Below are 16,453 nucleotides of genomic sequence, written 5' to 3'. Positions count from 1 at the left end.
GTAAAATGCTGAGTCATACGCCGCGGTGTGTGCTACTTCGACCGTTTGTGCAGAACAAATGCCCTGTAAAATGCAGCTAGTGGCAGTCCTCTCTTTGTCAATTCGCTTTTTTGCTTGTGGCTTTGCTGCATTTTGCCATTGTGGATCGCAGTCGGCACCAGTGATTGGCCCATTTTATCGCTATCGCGTGCCCCGCCACTCTTTCGTTCTTTCCTCCCCATTTCGTTCCCCGCTTCTTTCCCTCACTCGCCTCTTCCCTTTTTCCCTCTCTTTCTTTCTCTCTCATCCTGCTTTCTCACTCTATCATAACAAACGACCACCCCAAACATCAACTATCCCAGCACCGAACCACCGATACCAGCCAGGCCAGATCCGATCACGTCACTAGTTTGATCTATGTAGGTCTTTCGCGATGCTCTAGCTTTGGCATATCCAATAGCTTCTCTGCCGCTCGAGTTGTTTTGAGCCCCTCCGAGAAGGCTCTAGGCACTCTCAGTTTGCCAACTTCTGCCGACGCTGTTCCTTTTTTGCTAACGTGCCTTGCGTACACCAGCACCCGCGCACCTTTACAAAACCCCGTTCCCACGAGTTACGCAGAAAAAGTCGAGTTGATGTCAATCGAAAATCTCAAGATCAATGGTGCGCATTTCTTTCGGCCCTGGAATGTGGGCATCGCCAAGCGGCTTCGATGTTCCCATACAAACAGCGACGCAAAAGTTGCCATAGGAAATGTTCGCTAACAATACGGCTCCCTTCAGACCCCTTCGCCGACGCCGACGAAGATACCGGACAATCGCAGGCAAAGCAACAGGAATACCTCCATATCCGAATCCAGCGTACGTTTTTGAACCTGGCACACCAATCCCCACATTGTGCATGTGCGCATGCTACGCATACTCCTATGCCATGTCACATGGCACACGTGCCTCCCGATGTGTTCGATTCGAAACACAATGACTAACATGCTGACCGAATGACAGAGCGCAATGGACGCAAGACCTTGACCACGGTGCAGGGTATTCCTCCCAAGTTTGACCACAAGAAGATCCTCAAGGTCATCAAGAAGGAGTTCGCTTGCAATGGAACCATCATTTCCGCGGCCGAGTCCAAGGGCATGGGCGAGGTGATCCAGCTCCAGGGCGATCAGCGCAGCAAGATTCGCGACTTCCTGATTGACAAAGCTACCGGCCTTGGCCTTGACGAGAAGACCATCAAAGTCCACGGTTTCTAGACTAGCCAAGCGCCGTGTTCGTGTCTCGAGCTTATACGTGTAGGCTGTCTTGGACGTGTGTATGGATTTTGTTTGTCTTGGAGACATCTTTGGGTATCTCCATGTCAGACGACTGCCACAGCCCAAGCGCCGATTTACCGGCATTCTTTAGCTCTGCGGGGCGTATAGATATACCATGTCTTCCAGAGCGGCACCCTATCGGGTATTGCTTTGATGGCTGGCGAGACACATCGACTCGGGCGTGTGGTGGTCGAAATGGGGTCGGCGATGGAACCAGGAGAAGCGGCAGATGAATCCTGGTGCCGGCCATGGTACCACGGGTCTTCATTTTGTTCCTTTTTTCTGTTTCTGTTGTTCTTCTCGGGATGGTGCAGCATGATTCAAGTTTTGTTTAAGATACTCTCTTTGACGCTGCTGCAGTGTCATTCGTTGATGGTTCGGACCACGCTTTTTATTCCATGGCTTTGGATGCTCAATCATTTCTTTCTATGGGCGGCATATCCTTTTTGTCAAGTAGCACATAGCGGATGTTGTCACAATGGAAAACGAAACAGTGTTCAAGCACAGGAAGCGTTATAATGACAGAAAGTGAACGTGATGAATACGTGCTGCCTTATTACTAACAAACATATATGCAGGTACAGGTAGCGATACTGATGTATATGGGTCTTGCAAGCCCGCTAGGCCGTCTCCTACTTCCTCGCGATACTGGGTATATCTGGACAAACGACGACAAAGATGGGAACCTGGTCGTCTCTGAACAACACTGCTAAAGAGCTTGGTCTGTACATCGTGGATGTAGCCAGGCCATGTCTGGTCTTGTTGGTTTGGTCCAGTATCCCCGATGTCCCAAGATCTTGCTACGTTCCGGCGGCTAGATTGTAACGCCGTGCTTGACAGACAGATAGATATACGACGCAGTGTGGGAATTCCGGCAGCACGCCAGGACACACATGGCATAACACATGGCATAACACATGGCATAACACATGGCATAACACATGGCGTAGCACATGGCATTCACACCCCTCTGACTTGAAGAGTGGGCTGAGAGAAACAAACCAAGGAGATGTCCGTGAGATCAGTCATGGGACGGTGAGATACAGCCTGCAGTAGTGCTGCAGCGGCCTGGCCGGTCGAAGCCGTCTGCCGTTCTCTCCTTTTCGTCCCACCTCTCGCAGGACCGTCAATCGTGCAGGTCATGCTGCACGGGTGTTGATCTGGGCCTATTTGGACACCCGTCCCACCAACTGTGGCGACCAAGCATTTTCCTCCCTCACAGAAGGAATATGTTGATGCTTTTACCACCCCCACGGCATATGGTTTGTTATCTCCTGGGACGATTTCCTTTCCATCCTTTAAATATTCGTTTTTGCGGATTGTACCTCATTTCTTGGTCCTCCTTGCCCATCCCGCTGCATCGTTGCTTGTCTCCCCAATGTTACCCATGGTTTCTTTGTGTCACGGAAACCCGCCACGAAGATGTCTTTGGGTCGACGTGCATGATGATAGGACTTGAGATGTGGAGGAAAACCCCCGAGGGGGTCACGCCCTTCCTATTCGTGTGGATGGGAGCGGCTTTCCAATAACGTAAATGTTTATTCTAGAAGCAGAAAAGAAGGAAAACAGGAGACGATCAGCGTGGTCATCATACCCCTGACATTTTTGTGTCACGATTCTCCTCGGACACAAGGTTGAACGGAGTACTCCGTCTACAGGATCCTGCCCCCCACAGCCTTGACCCTCCCGTTACCCAGGCTGGCTATTTTTTTCAGCTTCCCGGATGTGCAATCTACCGAAAGAGGGAACCTAAATGTATTGTGGTGGACGAGTGACTGCGAGTGTGCAAAAGAAAGGCAACAAACACATGCATGCTCCGCAAAGGAGGGGAGGGGTGTGCCTATGTGTATATGGTCTATGCTCTCGACCCAAGTAAAGAGTTGCGTAAAAGAAGCGTAAAACAGAACAGTAACAGCACAAGAGAAATACTTGAGTGGAGGTGGGTCGGGCGGCAATAATATTAAGTGCTGATTATTACTTTTCTTTTTTGCAGTGTCTATTTTAGTAAATCGTCCGTGAACGGAATGGCTTTGGGGATGCTCAGACAGTGGGAGAATGGGCATGAACTGGCAAGGGAGGAAGTAGGACAAGTCAGCATTCGAACACCACATTTTTCGGAAACGTAATGTGGCGTTTCTTTATTACTTCGAGGCTCCCCTTGTTTTTATCGAGGGCAACTATTGGGGGTTGGCACGATTTCTTTTACAAAAAATCATACCGCTGCGTGTCTCTACCCGCCTTGACTTGTCGTGTGTCCAGTTTCCTTGGGTCACATCCTTCGAGACAGGCCACAGAGGTCAGGGGGCGATCTAGACGTGTGGGTATTCAGATTCAGCTGGAGAGAAAAAGAAATTAAGCGCAGATGAAGCGGAAAGAATTCACATGAGAAAAATGGACGAAAACCGTAACAAAGACAACGGACACGCGGAAGACAAAGAAGAGGTGACCAGGATCGCGATCGACGCTGTAAAGACTCGACAAGTGATCGTCCGCCCCGACGTAGAGAGGCCTTGCGGTCATCTAGACTGCGAGGCGACGAAGTAGGGCCAGGAACAGTCAGGACCAGAGACCTGGATAAGCACGTCTTTTCGACAACGCGGGCACTAGGTCGATAGTCGCATTTTCCAACGTCGTACTATCTACTGCATGTAAGACGGGCAAGCAGCGGTGCTGCGTAGAGAGAACTTTAGGTTAACATAAACGGAATACGCCGTGTAATAGTTCGCATATAAGCATCGCGAGGTACATCTGACACTTTTCTGCAAGACGCCTTGACATCCTTTCTCCAATTTTACGTTTTTGTGCTTTTCTGATGTGACAAGACCTTGCGATTCGAGGTGGACCTTGTCAGTGTATGGGCGCGGAGATTCGTTTCTTGTGCGCGCAAATGTCCACAAGAAGGCATGCGGTTCTTGGCCTTTTGTAAGTCGTGGGGATGGCACGAGACGGTCATATCACAAGGGACAGTTGTTGCTGTACATTATCAAATATGTCGTATCTCGTGATATCGCTGCGTCTTTCCCAATTTTGTTGTGCGACCCCTTCGCAGCTTCCTGTCTTCATTGCGCCTTCCACTTGATGGCTGTCGGGATGCTTCCCAATCAGGAAAGTGCATATAATATGACCTCCAACCAGCCTATAAAATCGCAGGGCTGCGACGACAAGCAAAAGCTGCAGAGGAAACGGAATGTACTCCGAAATGGCAAGAACGAAGGGAAAGCTTAAACAATTGACAATTGAAAATAATGAGATCGATAAATGATTCTCTAAAATATAGCAGCCACCCAGGCCAGCTTTGCACTTCCCTCAGGGCAACTTTGGTTGTTTATGTACGACGACCCACATGTGTTCGATGGTGTCACTGGATCCATCGATGGCGCAAGACGCAATGGAGCTCTATGATTGGCCGCCTTGACCCCAGTCATTCATGTCGATGCTCCCTCCTGGGGGGAGGCGTGCAGGATGTGATGCAGGATGCGTGGAGCGTGTGTGGGAAACGCGCCTGGTATTTTCATTTTGTTTGTTTTTATTTTATTTTATTCAGGACGTTTTCAAGTTACTTTTACAAAAGGAAACAAGGGTCGGAGATGCAGGGCAAAGACCAAATAATAGTGGCGAAGGACGATATGGGGTACACCCGTCGTTGCATCGCCATTTCTGGCATCAAATGTCCCCCCGTCAGGTCCCACCTTGAATGCGTCGAGGAGGCCGGAGCTGAGTTTGTGTCGTTCCCATAGGTCCAACCACTCTCAGGTTGCGTGTCCGTGTAAGACACGCGTGAAGGAAGAATAGAACAACTCATTGCCTAGAACTATGTGCCCTTTTAGATAATTTAGTACTCAGAAGTATCATGTAGTGCTGGTCTGAGACCGTGCCCTTGCTGCCGAAAGTCAGCGTCGGTCCGTCTGGGGGAGGAATGGGGGTCCAAGTTTCGGCAGAGATTGGGTTAGCCAAGCAATGTTTATTTGAGGTCCCACTGAGACGAACGCAACGAAAACAAGGAGCACAACGACTACGAGACCATTCCAAGGGAAAGCTTCGACGCTGCCAGAAAAGGAAACGTCCAAGATTAGATTGGCGGAGCCGAGTCTAGCCCTCCATGGTTGTTGAATCCGGCTAGACAGGCGACGCATAATACGGCAGGGGACTTGCTCAGGGCTTCGTGATAAAGGACGACTTGTTGGTACATGTGCAGCATCGAGCGTTGCGTAAACGGCGCTTGAACACTGTCGTAGTCGTATTCGTGCCAAGCGATTACTTCGGAGCTATGCACGCGTGCTTCAAGCCAAGACCAGCTGGTTGACGAAACAAGCTATTTACCAACTGGTTGTATTGATCTGGTGGATGACAGCTGGACTGATTACGTGCTGCTGCTGCTGACAAGCGAGATCTCCTCACACTGACCGCCATCCAACTCAGACCCTGGGCCAAGCTGCAGTTGGAGGCGATTTGGGGAGTGTATTGAAAGCACCTGCGCGTGGCTATCACGCGGGTGCATCGCGTGGTCGGAGCTTGCCGCAGGAAGGGTCGCCTTTGATGGTGGTTGCCAGGATTACTGTGTACTCGTAAGGAGTCTAAAGGTAAAAATGCGGAACGAGAGGAGCTAGAATATGCAAAACAAATGGAAGCTGCAAAGAAAGGAAATGGAAGAGATGCGATGTACATCTCGGGTCCAACAGTGGCTGTATTTGCTGAGAAAGAGACTGACTACGATTTACACTCCGCAAATAAGATTCGATACCAGGAAATGGAAAGAGCCGCGCAGAAGAACTGCCCCAAAGAAAAATGACATTAAAAAAAACCTTCTGCGCCGTTCACAGCAAGTAGCGTTTGACGTAGGATACATCTTCTCCCTCAATAATTGGCGCTAAAATTGCGGGTTTCGAGGTACCCCATATCCACCAGTACATGGATTTTGTCAGCCAGCCCTTGCCCCTCCACACCCAAATAGGTGACATTTGCTTTGTCAACAGCACTTACACGATGGCGCAATGCGAGCTAACTGAAAAGGTTTCCACTTTCGGCTGACAACATGGGAAGCTTCAGAGATGCTCTTTCCCGTACCCTTTCTATCTGCGCGTCGCCAGTCGAACTTGCCCTCTGGAACATTTGCCATCCTTTTCGCCTTGTATCCCTTTTTCTTTCTTTTTGACATGTCCCTGGATTGTTCCTATTCCTTTCTTTTGTTCAACTGTGTTTCTGTTCTCCCGTCTTCACGTTTCGTTTCTTTCCGTTGATTTCCATTTTCCGACCCTTGCGCCTTACCCTGGTACTTTGTTTCCTTTTGAAGGGCCACATTAACTATCTTGGGTCTGGGCGCTCTTCCATCATTCTATTGCTGTCTTTCATCATCGACCTTTTCAAGCCACAACCTCTGCCCTTGCGCACCCACCCACCATTCCAGTTTTTGTTTCGTTTTCCTTCCTGGTTCATTCGCCGACCTCGAGCGTACTGCTGTGGTTGTTGGACAGCAGTATTTCTGTCTCTCGTTTACACTTGTGCTATGCCACAGTGACATGAACACTTACCAAAGCGATCGACACCCTCTCTTATTCTCCAGACCTTCTACGCACGACATCCCCTTTGGTGACATTCACCTGAACTGACGACGAACCTAAACTCCTCGATCAAGAATCTCTCCCGTCACCCTGCTATCCCTGCCTTTCATCGCCATCCAGCGAACGTCATTTTTGCCATCGGCATTACCGTGTGACGAGCTTACCGCTTGCTTCTCTCGACACCGAAAGAAAAATTATTCGTGTTTTTTTTCTTGCAGTTTTTATACGTCTTTGACGGATTCTTAGCTTCGCTAAGGGCGTGTATCCCTCGACGACTCTCGCGTGAGAGGAAAGGGCTTTTCTGCAATTTGCGCATCTGACAGCGTCTTGTTGTTCTGGGGATATAATTTGCCAGCCTCTTGCGTCCTCTCCCCACGACTTTTGACTCTGTTGCTTGGAAGCCTCGCAAGCTTGTGGAGTTTGACTACTTCGAGAAAAAGAATTCACTCTACAGAGCAACTGTTGAACCTTGTCCTGTCAGGGCACCAGGTTGGTTGCCTTCTGGCTGACTACCCACCCTCCTCCCCTGCCTGCATCCCGCGCCCAGCTGGAGTACAAGCTCACAGGCAATACACACCCCCTCTTTCTCATTCGACACCCGTACCACATACTCTTCTTTTCCTTCTCCTTGTTCCTTTTTCCAACTCACCCCCCACTCGACACTGCTGGTCTACCGTGGAGTTGGATCTTAATCACATTATTCCTTGGTCCTCGACTCCAGCTCTCCTTTGGTTTTGCTCTCGTGTCTGGTTGTTGGATCTAGTCACAAGAAAAAGCACATCGCCGCTTTTTTGTATATATATCTTCATCCTCCCCTGCAACCATCAAAAGATTTTCCTTCCGAGTCTCCTTTATCTTCATCCTCTCCGCCACTTTGGGGTTTCTGTTCTCTGCTTTTTGCTGTCTTTCATCTGAAAGTCGAGAGTCAAGATAACAGAACCTTTCTCTTCATTCCACCAACACCACCCAGCACCACCACCGCCAACATGCCTGGACCAAAGGCCACCAAGCTTGGCCACGCTCTGGCCAAGGGTTTTGGTATCCGAGTCGAGCGGCCCATTGCCTACCAGGACGAAGTTACTCGCGGCGAGTCTGTCTTCTCGTCCGACGATTCTTGGGTCGAAGAGCCGCCGCACACTATCGACGCCTTGAAAAGCCTGGCTCCCACGCGCAAGGAAACGATCGATTACTTCATCTCGCTTTTCCCCTTTTTGCAATGGATTACCCGCTACAATTCACAGTGGCTGATCGGTGATCTGGTTGCCGGTACGTTATTGAGTGCTTTCTGTTTTTCGTGTAGCATTGCACGTCACTTTCGAATATTGGAGCTTATTTCTGACTGATTTCGTACAGGTATCACTGTCGGCGCCGTTGTCGTTCCCCAGGGCATGTCGTACGCTACACTGGCGAACCTTGAACCCCAATTTGGTCTGTACTCGTCGTTCATGGGCGTCATTGTCTACTGGTTCTTCGCTACGTCAAAGGACATTACCATTGGTGTAAGGTTCCCTAAAAATCCGTTTATAAACCCATTTGCACATTGGCAGAGTTTTACACCACCCCCTTGATTCTGATTGCTAACGTCTCTAAAAATACAGCCCGTGGCCGTGATGTCTCAGCTTGTTGGTAATATCGTTCTCGAGGTCGGGAAGGACCTTCCTGATGTCCCCCCTCACGTTATTGCGTCCGCTTTGTCTGTCATCGCAGGTGCCATCGTTTTGTTCATCGGTCTCATTCGCTTCGGTTGGATCGTGGATTTGATTTCCCTCACGGCGCTGTCTGCCTACATGACGGGCTCAGCCCTCAATATTGCTGCTGGCCAGGTGCCGACCATGCTGGGCGAGAGTGGCTTCAACACCCGTGCCCCAACGTACCAGGTCATTGTCAACACTCTTAAGCATCTGCCGAGTTGCAAGATTGACGCTGCGATGGGTCTGACTGCCCTCCTCCTGCTCTACCTCATTCGCATCGCTTGCAGCGTCAGCGCCAAGCGCTACCCTCGCAAACAACGGATCTTCTTCTTCCTTTCGACCCTGCGCACGGCTTTTGTCATTCTCCTGTACACCATGATCAGCTGGCTGGTCAACCGTCACCGACGCACGAAGCCTCTTTTCAAGATCCTGCAGAATGTTCCGCGTGGCTTCCAGAATGCCGCCGCCCCCGAGATGAACACAACCATCATCAAGGGCTTCGTCAGCTACCTTCCGGTCACCGTCATTGTTCTTCTTATGGAGCACATTGCCATCTCCAAATCGTTCGGCCGTGTCAATAACTACACCATCAACCCTTCGCAAGAGATGGTGGCCATTGGCATCACTAATGTTCTTGGCCCCTTCCTTGGTGGATACCCTGCAACTGGCTCTTTCAGCCGGACTGCTATCAAGTCGAAGGCCGGTGTGCGCACGCCCCTGGCTGGTGTCATCACTGGCCTCGTTGTCCTCCTCGCCATCTACGCGCTCCCCCCGGTTTTCTACTACATCCCCAACGCATCTCTGTCGGCCGTCATCATTCACGCCGTCGGTGATCTGATCACCCCGCCCAACACCGTCTACCAGTTCTGGCGTGTCAGCCCCTTCGAGGTTGTCATTTTCTTTGTCGGTGTGCTTGTCACAGTCTTCTCCAGCATTGAGAACGGTATCTACAGCACCATCTCCATCTCCGCAGCGATGCTTCTTTTCCGCATCCTCAGGTCGAAGGGCAAACTCCTCGGCCGTGTCGAGGTCCACTCCGTCCTCGGCGACCAGGTTATTGGCAAGCACCACGACCAAGTTGTCGGCCCCTACGGCAGCATCGGCGGTCTCGAAAACGAGCATTCTGCCCGTAGCGTCTTCTTGCCACTGGACCACAGTGATGGCTCCAACCCCAACGTCGATCTGCAGACCCCGTACCCTGGTGTATTTATCTACCGCTTCGCGGAGGGCTTCACGTACCCCAACGCCGCGCACACACTCGAGAACCTTGTGGATTACATCTTTAAGAATACTCGTCGCACCAACCTGAGTTCGTACCCGCGGCCAGGTGATCGTCCTTGGAACGATCCTGGTCCGAGTCGCAGTCAACTCAAGCGCATTAAGGCGGGAACTCTGACCCTGGCCGAGGCTACTGGCGAAGATGAGAGCAAGCCCACGCTGAAGGCTGTCATCTTGGACTTCTCTTCTGTGAACTATCTTGACATTACCTCCGTGCAGACCCTGATTGATGTCCGCAACCAGCTCGACCGCTACGCGTCGCCCAACGTTGTTGACTGGCACATTGCTTCCATCAGCAACCGGTGGGCCAAGCGTGCTCTCGTGTCGGCTGGCTTTGGCTACCCAACTGAAGTCCAGGACGCGCCGAACAAGCGCTGGAAGGCTATTTTCAGTGTTGCCGAGATTGGAGGCCGTGACTCTGCCGCCGCCCAGGCTGAGCGCGAGGCAGCTGGGACGATTCTTGGCACTGCCCCTGGCAGCAGCGGCAAGCCAGGCCCGGCTCTGGACATTGAGGAAGCCAACAACAGCGATTCAGTTGATGACGACCCGAAGACCAAGTCGCCCAAGTTCAAGGGTGTCACCGTGCATGGTCTCAACCGTCCGCTGTTCCACGTTGATCTTACCAGTGCCCTCCAGAGCGCCATTGCCAACATCGAGGCCCGCACTGCTCAGGATGCTGAGGTGCGGCCGGAGTCCGTCAGCAAGGACATTACAAAGGAATAAGTCTGTTGTCTATTATCTGTTTTCCAAATATCTGATCTGTTGCATAAAGCTCTGGTTTTAGCCCGTGCTTTTTGGATAGCGAACGGACAGTCATTCAGCGGATGTGTGTTTGCTTTGGACCTTATTATTCTGTGATCCAAAAATGATTCCCCCAAATGTTTTACTTTACTCTTCAACCTTCCCGTTCTTTTATTTTGCTTCACAGCCATAACATCTGCTCGAACTACTGTTTTGTATAGCTTGATAAGGCACTTGTTTTTTGTTTTACTTACTCTTATAATGACTGTGGAAATATATACCCCAAGAGTTAAAATTTATCTTGACAATTTAAATTATTCTTATAAATTATAGGAAATAAATACGTGACGACCAAAAAAAAATCTACCAAATATGTTTACGAGGTATAGGTTCTATCTGATACAGAGAAGCAAGGCTGCGGTAGTGTACACTCTCAGCGTTCCATTTTGGCCCTCAACCAACCAGAACTAGCTAATCGCCCGCAATTCATAGTGGCAAAGTATTATATGTAGACCGACTCCAGAGCCACGCCTGTATTTGCATTTCTCACACAGGCTCTTCCTCACACTTGTTTCCGTTGATATAATTTTTCTTTGAAGGATCCCTTAAATGGTGACCCAGCCTTCTCTTATTCCTTTTGGCCACAACACTGCCAGCACCTTTGACTAAATCGTATGGCGGCCGCGTTTCTTATTCGTTGACCTCCTATGTTTTATTTTGCAACCGGCACGGGCGATTTTGTGTGCAGGAAGGATGAACTCCTATGCTTGGAAGGCGTGACGTAGAGGCGTAGGCAGTGCAAAGCCATTTTTTCTGGCCCACAAGCCGGCGCTGCCTTCGTCAGCCGGACTTGGCAGGCCGAGCATTATTTCGTCTTTTCTTCTTGACAAGCTAGGGACGACATGATTAAGTGTCCCGGCTCGAAGACGACCTGTACCGGAAGACGGCAGAACGATGGCACCGCTATACATAAGACCATGCGAGCTGTTCAAACGACACTTTGCAGTGGCCGTCCTTTCTGTTTTCCCTTTCGTCTCGCCGCGTCGTCTCTCATGTCGCAGCCTTAGCCTCCAGAACGTCCTCATCCAACGCGCCCATCACCTCCACAACCAAGCCGACACTGTCTAGAAACGCATTGACCGACACACGCAGCATGCGGTTCGTCGAGGCTGCGTAGGTTGTGCGGAGGATTGTCTTGGCGTTGGCGTTGTCGCTGTCGTTGCCGTCGTCGGAGGCGCTCTGCACGGCAAATGACCGGCGCACGGATGGGGAGAGCTCCTTATCGACGGAAAGAGCCTGCAGGGCGACTGTGGCAAGGCGGGCAGTCGGAAAGGGGATGTCGATGACTCTGGTGGGACGACTACGTTAGTAAAAGCGCCATTTGCTTCTTCCTTGCGTTCTGGTAACGTAGACGTACAATGAGCACGGAAAGTTTGGGTCAGCGGCCATGATTGTAGATTGCGGTTGTCTTGTCGAAGTTCCAAGCCAGGGCTGTCTAGATCACACAAAGGTTGAGTGGTGCGACAAGGCTCTACAGAGCTGCCCCTCCAAAAACTTAGTCACATAATGGCGCTGCATGATGGGGCGAGTGTGTCAGCGGTGCAGTTTTGCTGCCCAGAAAGCACGTTGCATTACATAATTTTACCTGCACTTTTTGTTTCGCCTATTGTAATTAGCGCGATTATGCGACAGGGGCCTGGCGGTGGGCTATGGGGCGGGCGTTGTCCTGGCGACGCAACTGTGGAGGCCCAGGCTGGCGGCCTGCTGTGGCTTGACAACCAACAGCGCATTTGATTGGCTGACAATGCTTGTTGTGTTGTTTATTTTGCTACAGCAGCCAGGGGTGCCACAAGCCAGACTGCTACGCCGTCTCTTACAACAAAATAACAAGGCTCCACAACGACCGAAAGACAGTAGAAAGAGCAAAGGAGACACCTGACAGCTGGAGAAAGGCTAGATTCCAGGAGGTAGGTACGCACCGTTGGCCGGTTTCTAGTGAGTCCACTTGTATCCAGTGGCAAGACAAATGCTCCGCTATGCAACACCACAACAAATAACAAGCAACAACACCTCGTCGTTCACAACGCAACCGCAACCGCAATAACAAGAAGACAGTCTGTGGCCACCAAACACACACCAAGAATGCAGACTTGACGACAACGACTCTCCCTCCCTTTTGCCTGTCCCGTTTTCCTTCCCCACCTCGGTGCAGCGAAACAATAACATAATCCCCAGGGTCGTCCAGAATCGCAATTTGTTTCGTTCTTCTCTCTTTCTCTGTTTATTATTCACGGCCTTTCCTTTTATTCATTCTTTTTCCTCTTCTCCCCTCCTCCTTCTCTCCGTCCCTTCACCGTTCCTCTCCACCTTCTGTCGTCTGACACGCATTATTTTCTGCATCGCATTGATATCTCATAGTCGCTGGCATCCTCTCGTCGCCGTCCTGCCCGGTTCTTCTTCTCAACATCGATAGATTGTCGCTCACGCCTTGTCATCACCGAATCTGCCGCACGCGACCAGCTTTTCACCACTCTTTCTTCGTTCTGTGATGGCACCCTCGGCGAAGAACCCCAACATGGGGCAGGTGATCGAGTACCTTCCCGGTAAGACTCTTTGCCATGAGCCGGCGAAGACGCTTGTCTGGTATTTTTGTTGTTCTCGCGGCTTCTAACTGCATCACTTTTAGATCGTTTGTACCTTGGCTCGTACCTGAGTCCGCCCGACGCCGATACGCTCTTCCCCTACAGTGCCTCCGCCTCCAAGTCGCCCAGCAAGAGATCACGGGCCCTCGCGTCCGACGCTGCCTCGTCGGCCGCACCCAAGCCCGAACCCTACTACTTCACTGTCGACGATTCGCTCCTGTATAACGCCTTCCACCACGACTTTGGCCCGCTGCACGTCGGTCACCTGTACCGCTTTGCCCTGCACTTTCACGAGATCCTGGCTGCCACTGAGAGCCAACAACGCCCAGTCGTTTTCTGGAGCCGAGCTGACCCAAGAAGTGCGCGAACAACCCGCAATCCTTTTGTGTTTTTGTAGAGGCACACGCTGTCTAGATCTTGAGCCAATACTAACTGTTGTCCTCCTTTCCAGGCCGCGCCAACGCTGCTTGCTTGCTCGCTTGCTACATGGTGCTTATCCAGTCGTGGCCACCACATTTGGCGCTAGCGCCGCTTGCACAGGTCGACCCCCCATTGATGCCTTTCCGCGACGCGGGCTACAGCCAGGCCGACTACGGCATTACCGTTCAGGATGTTGTCTATGGTGTGTGGAAGGCTAAGGAGGAGGGCTGTTGTGTGCTGGACAACTTTGATCTGGCCGAATACGAGCAATTTGAGCGTGTCGAACATGGCGATTTCAACTGGGTCACTCCCCACTTCCTGGCCTTTGCTTCTCCCCAGCACACCCCCGTGGCCCGTATTACGGAGGACTCGGAGTTGTATGCCTCCTTGCCACGGACACTGGACGCCGTGGACTCCCACCCGACACTGCCACAGCCGTTCAAAAATGTGCTGCGCCACTTCTCCGAGCGCAACATTGGCCTTGTCGTTCGCCTCAACTCGCAGCTTTACTCGCCCTCGTACTTTGAGGCTCTCGGAATTCAGCACCTCGATATGATCTTCGACGACGGCACGTGCCCACCTATGTCGACGGTGCGCAAGTTCATTCGCCTCGCGCACGAGATGATCACAGTCCGCAAGAAGAACATTGCCGTGCACTGCAAAGCTGGCCTTGGCCGGACAGGCTGCCTCATTGGCGCTTACCTGATCTACCGCTACGGCTTTACAGCCAACGAGATTATTTCTTTTATGCGCTTCATGCGGCCCGGCATGGTCGTCGGCCCTCAGCAGCACTGGCTGCACCTGAACCAGGGTGCGTTCCGTGAGTGGTGGGTGGAAGAGCGCCTGGAGCGCAGACTACGCCGCGAATTTGCTGCGGCACAGGCCGCTGCCTCGGCCAACCCCAACAATTTGCCTAGTACGCCCATTCGCGCCATGCAGAAAGCCACACTCGGCCGCTCCCAGTCGACGTCCACACCCCCGAACCGGTCGGCCTCGGGCCGGACACCTCTCAGCGAGATGGACCAGGAGCGCAACAATGTCGCGCAGGAGGACTACCTGCCGGCACCAACCCCTGGCCAGCCGCGCAAGAGCGCTCGTGCCGACCGTCACCACCCGTACTCGCGCAGCAAGACGGGCAGCTATAGCACGTCAACCGGCACCGTTGAAGAAGAGGATGCCGCTGCTGTCACACTGGGCGACGAGGCTGAGCTGTTTGCCATCCTGCAGGAGAACGGTGGAGACGATCAGTCCAGCCGGGGCAGCCGGGGCACCGACTCGGAGGAAGAGATCCACCTGCGCATGCGCATGCACCGCAAGGCGAACGCTACTGCGTCGTCTTCCCCCGACGCCAGTCGCCACGCGAAGTCACGGTCTACGAGCTATAGCAGTCGAAACACTGTCACTGCGACGTCTACGACCATGACGACGACGACAACCACTGCGATCCACGAGAACGACGCGTCCTTTGACGCAGAGAACATTGGCTCATCAATCAGCCGCGTCAAGTCCATTCAGGAAGTCCAGGGCCGCGAGCATCGCTCGACCTCCGCATCGGGCGTCCTGGCCAAGGTCCGTAGCTCGGACCGCAGCGGAAGCCATGCCAGCACAAAGCGGATGCCTGGCGCTCAGCCGACTGGCATTCGTAAGACTAGCAGCCGCGTCGCTAGCGGTGGAAATGCCGCGACAGCAACAGCCATGGCCTCGGCCGCACGGAAGATTTCAAGTGTTCAGTAATTGAACGCAACGAACAAAACGACTAATACGCATATACACCGAACCGACCCTTGCATACATACACGGAAAAAAAGCGGTGACCGCTCTGGATACGGCGCCCATCCCAATCTGATTGACGAGTTATGACAATCTTTTCCTATTCTTTTTCTACTGTCTTGTTTTTGTTCGGCTCTTTCTTTTGGCCTGGTTGGTTGCGCTTTGGCGTCAAGGTGTGTCGTTGTTGTGATTTTGCCATTGGTTCTCTGGTCTGCATCGTTTGTATCACCGCTGGACTTCACCATCTTCCGCAAAGCATCGGTGTTCGAGCTGGCCATTACTGCCTGCCGCCCATGGCTGGGTATTTGGCCGATGTGAGGGTAAAGGAGGACTACATAGGAAACGAGTTTTGCATCCATTTGCCATGCATTATACTACGAGTCGATATCAAGCAGATCGGCCGCAGTAGAGACTAGGGAGGCGGGGGAAAGAAAGTAAAGATGGAAGAGGTTGGGCGCAAGGGGATGAGCATGAAGAACACGGGCGATATGCGGCTCATATTATTTTTGTGGGTATTTTTATTTTGCTTCGTTTGTATTTCTGCAGCCGGCCTCTTTTTCTTCTGTGCTTTTATGTCTCGTTGGAGTATTGTTTTCCTCTTGTTCAAATTCATATTTTATTCGATTGAAAACCCTCCTTGCCAGCACCGCTGACACCTCCTGCTCACCCCTTGATCCATCGGGCTTTGTTTTACAGCGGCCCGTTGTGGTGGCCACAGTCGCATTCTAGAAGAAGCATAGCGAACTACTGAACAAGGCACTTTGTCTATTGGATATATATGTCGTTGGCGTATTGTGGTTCGGTGTGAGATAGGGGTAAAGGAGAATAGCACGTAAAGCGGCCCACATGGACGACCAGCCTTTTGTCTGCCTCGCTGTCCGACTCTGCTCTGCACCCCGAAATGGCCTCTTCTTCTTGGGCCTCGTCGGACGCTCATCACTTGACATGTCCGTCCTGTGGAAAACCAGGAACGAGAGACGAGGATAAATCCGTTTCCGATTGCGGATGCAACCGGACGCCAACTCACTACGTCGACTCTTTTGTGTCCCTTGGCGGTCCTGT

General features: G+C 51.9%; 4 protein-coding genes across 4 annotated transcripts; 3 read left to right on the top strand and 1 right to left on the bottom strand.

The window, feature by feature from the left end:
• Positions 1 to 688: 688 nt before the first annotated feature.
• Positions 689 to 1,231, top strand: SPSK_09902 (translation initiation factor 1; the record flags this gene model as incomplete). The annotated part of the gene is made up of 2 exons (XM_016736469.1): positions 689 to 836; positions 981 to 1,231. The coding sequence occupies 2 exons, from the start codon at positions 689 to 691 to the stop codon at positions 1,229 to 1,231; spliced, it is 399 nt and encodes a 132-aa protein (XP_016587161.1).
• Positions 1,232 to 7,835: 6,604 nt separating this feature from the next.
• Positions 7,836 to 10,541, top strand: SPSK_08525 (solute carrier family 26 (sodium-independent sulfate anion transporter), member 11; the record flags this gene model as incomplete). The annotated part of the gene is made up of 3 exons (XM_016735118.1): positions 7,836 to 8,115; positions 8,203 to 8,348; positions 8,448 to 10,541. 3 exons carry the CDS (start codon positions 7,836 to 7,838, stop codon positions 10,539 to 10,541), a joined length of 2,520 nt encoding a protein of 839 aa, XP_016587160.1.
• Positions 10,542 to 11,609: 1,068 nt separating this feature from the next.
• SPSK_10018 (uncharacterized protein) lies at positions 11,610 to 12,008 on the bottom strand (the record flags this gene model as incomplete). Its single annotated transcript, XM_016736581.1, has 2 exons — positions 11,610 to 11,907; positions 11,977 to 12,008. 2 exons carry the CDS (start codon positions 12,006 to 12,008, stop codon positions 11,610 to 11,612), a joined length of 330 nt encoding a protein of 109 aa, XP_016587159.1.
• Positions 12,009 to 13,107: 1,099 nt separating this feature from the next.
• Positions 13,108 to 15,355, top strand: SPSK_08683 (cell division cycle 14; the record flags this gene model as incomplete). The annotated part of the gene is made up of 3 exons (XM_016735272.1): positions 13,108 to 13,162; positions 13,246 to 13,560; positions 13,653 to 15,355. 3 exons carry the CDS (start codon positions 13,108 to 13,110, stop codon positions 15,353 to 15,355), a joined length of 2,073 nt encoding a protein of 690 aa, XP_016587158.1.
• Between the last annotated feature and the right edge of the window lie 1,098 nt (positions 15,356 to 16,453).

Source organism: Sporothrix schenckii, assembly GCF_000961545.1.
Source record: "Sporothrix schenckii 1099-18 chromosome Unknown Cont44, whole genome shotgun sequence".
Taxonomy (NCBI): domain Eukaryota; kingdom Fungi; phylum Ascomycota; class Sordariomycetes; order Ophiostomatales; family Ophiostomataceae; genus Sporothrix; species Sporothrix schenckii.
The sequence above is the reverse complement of the archived record's forward strand: the minus strand, read 5'-3'. Positions and strand labels throughout refer to the sequence as shown.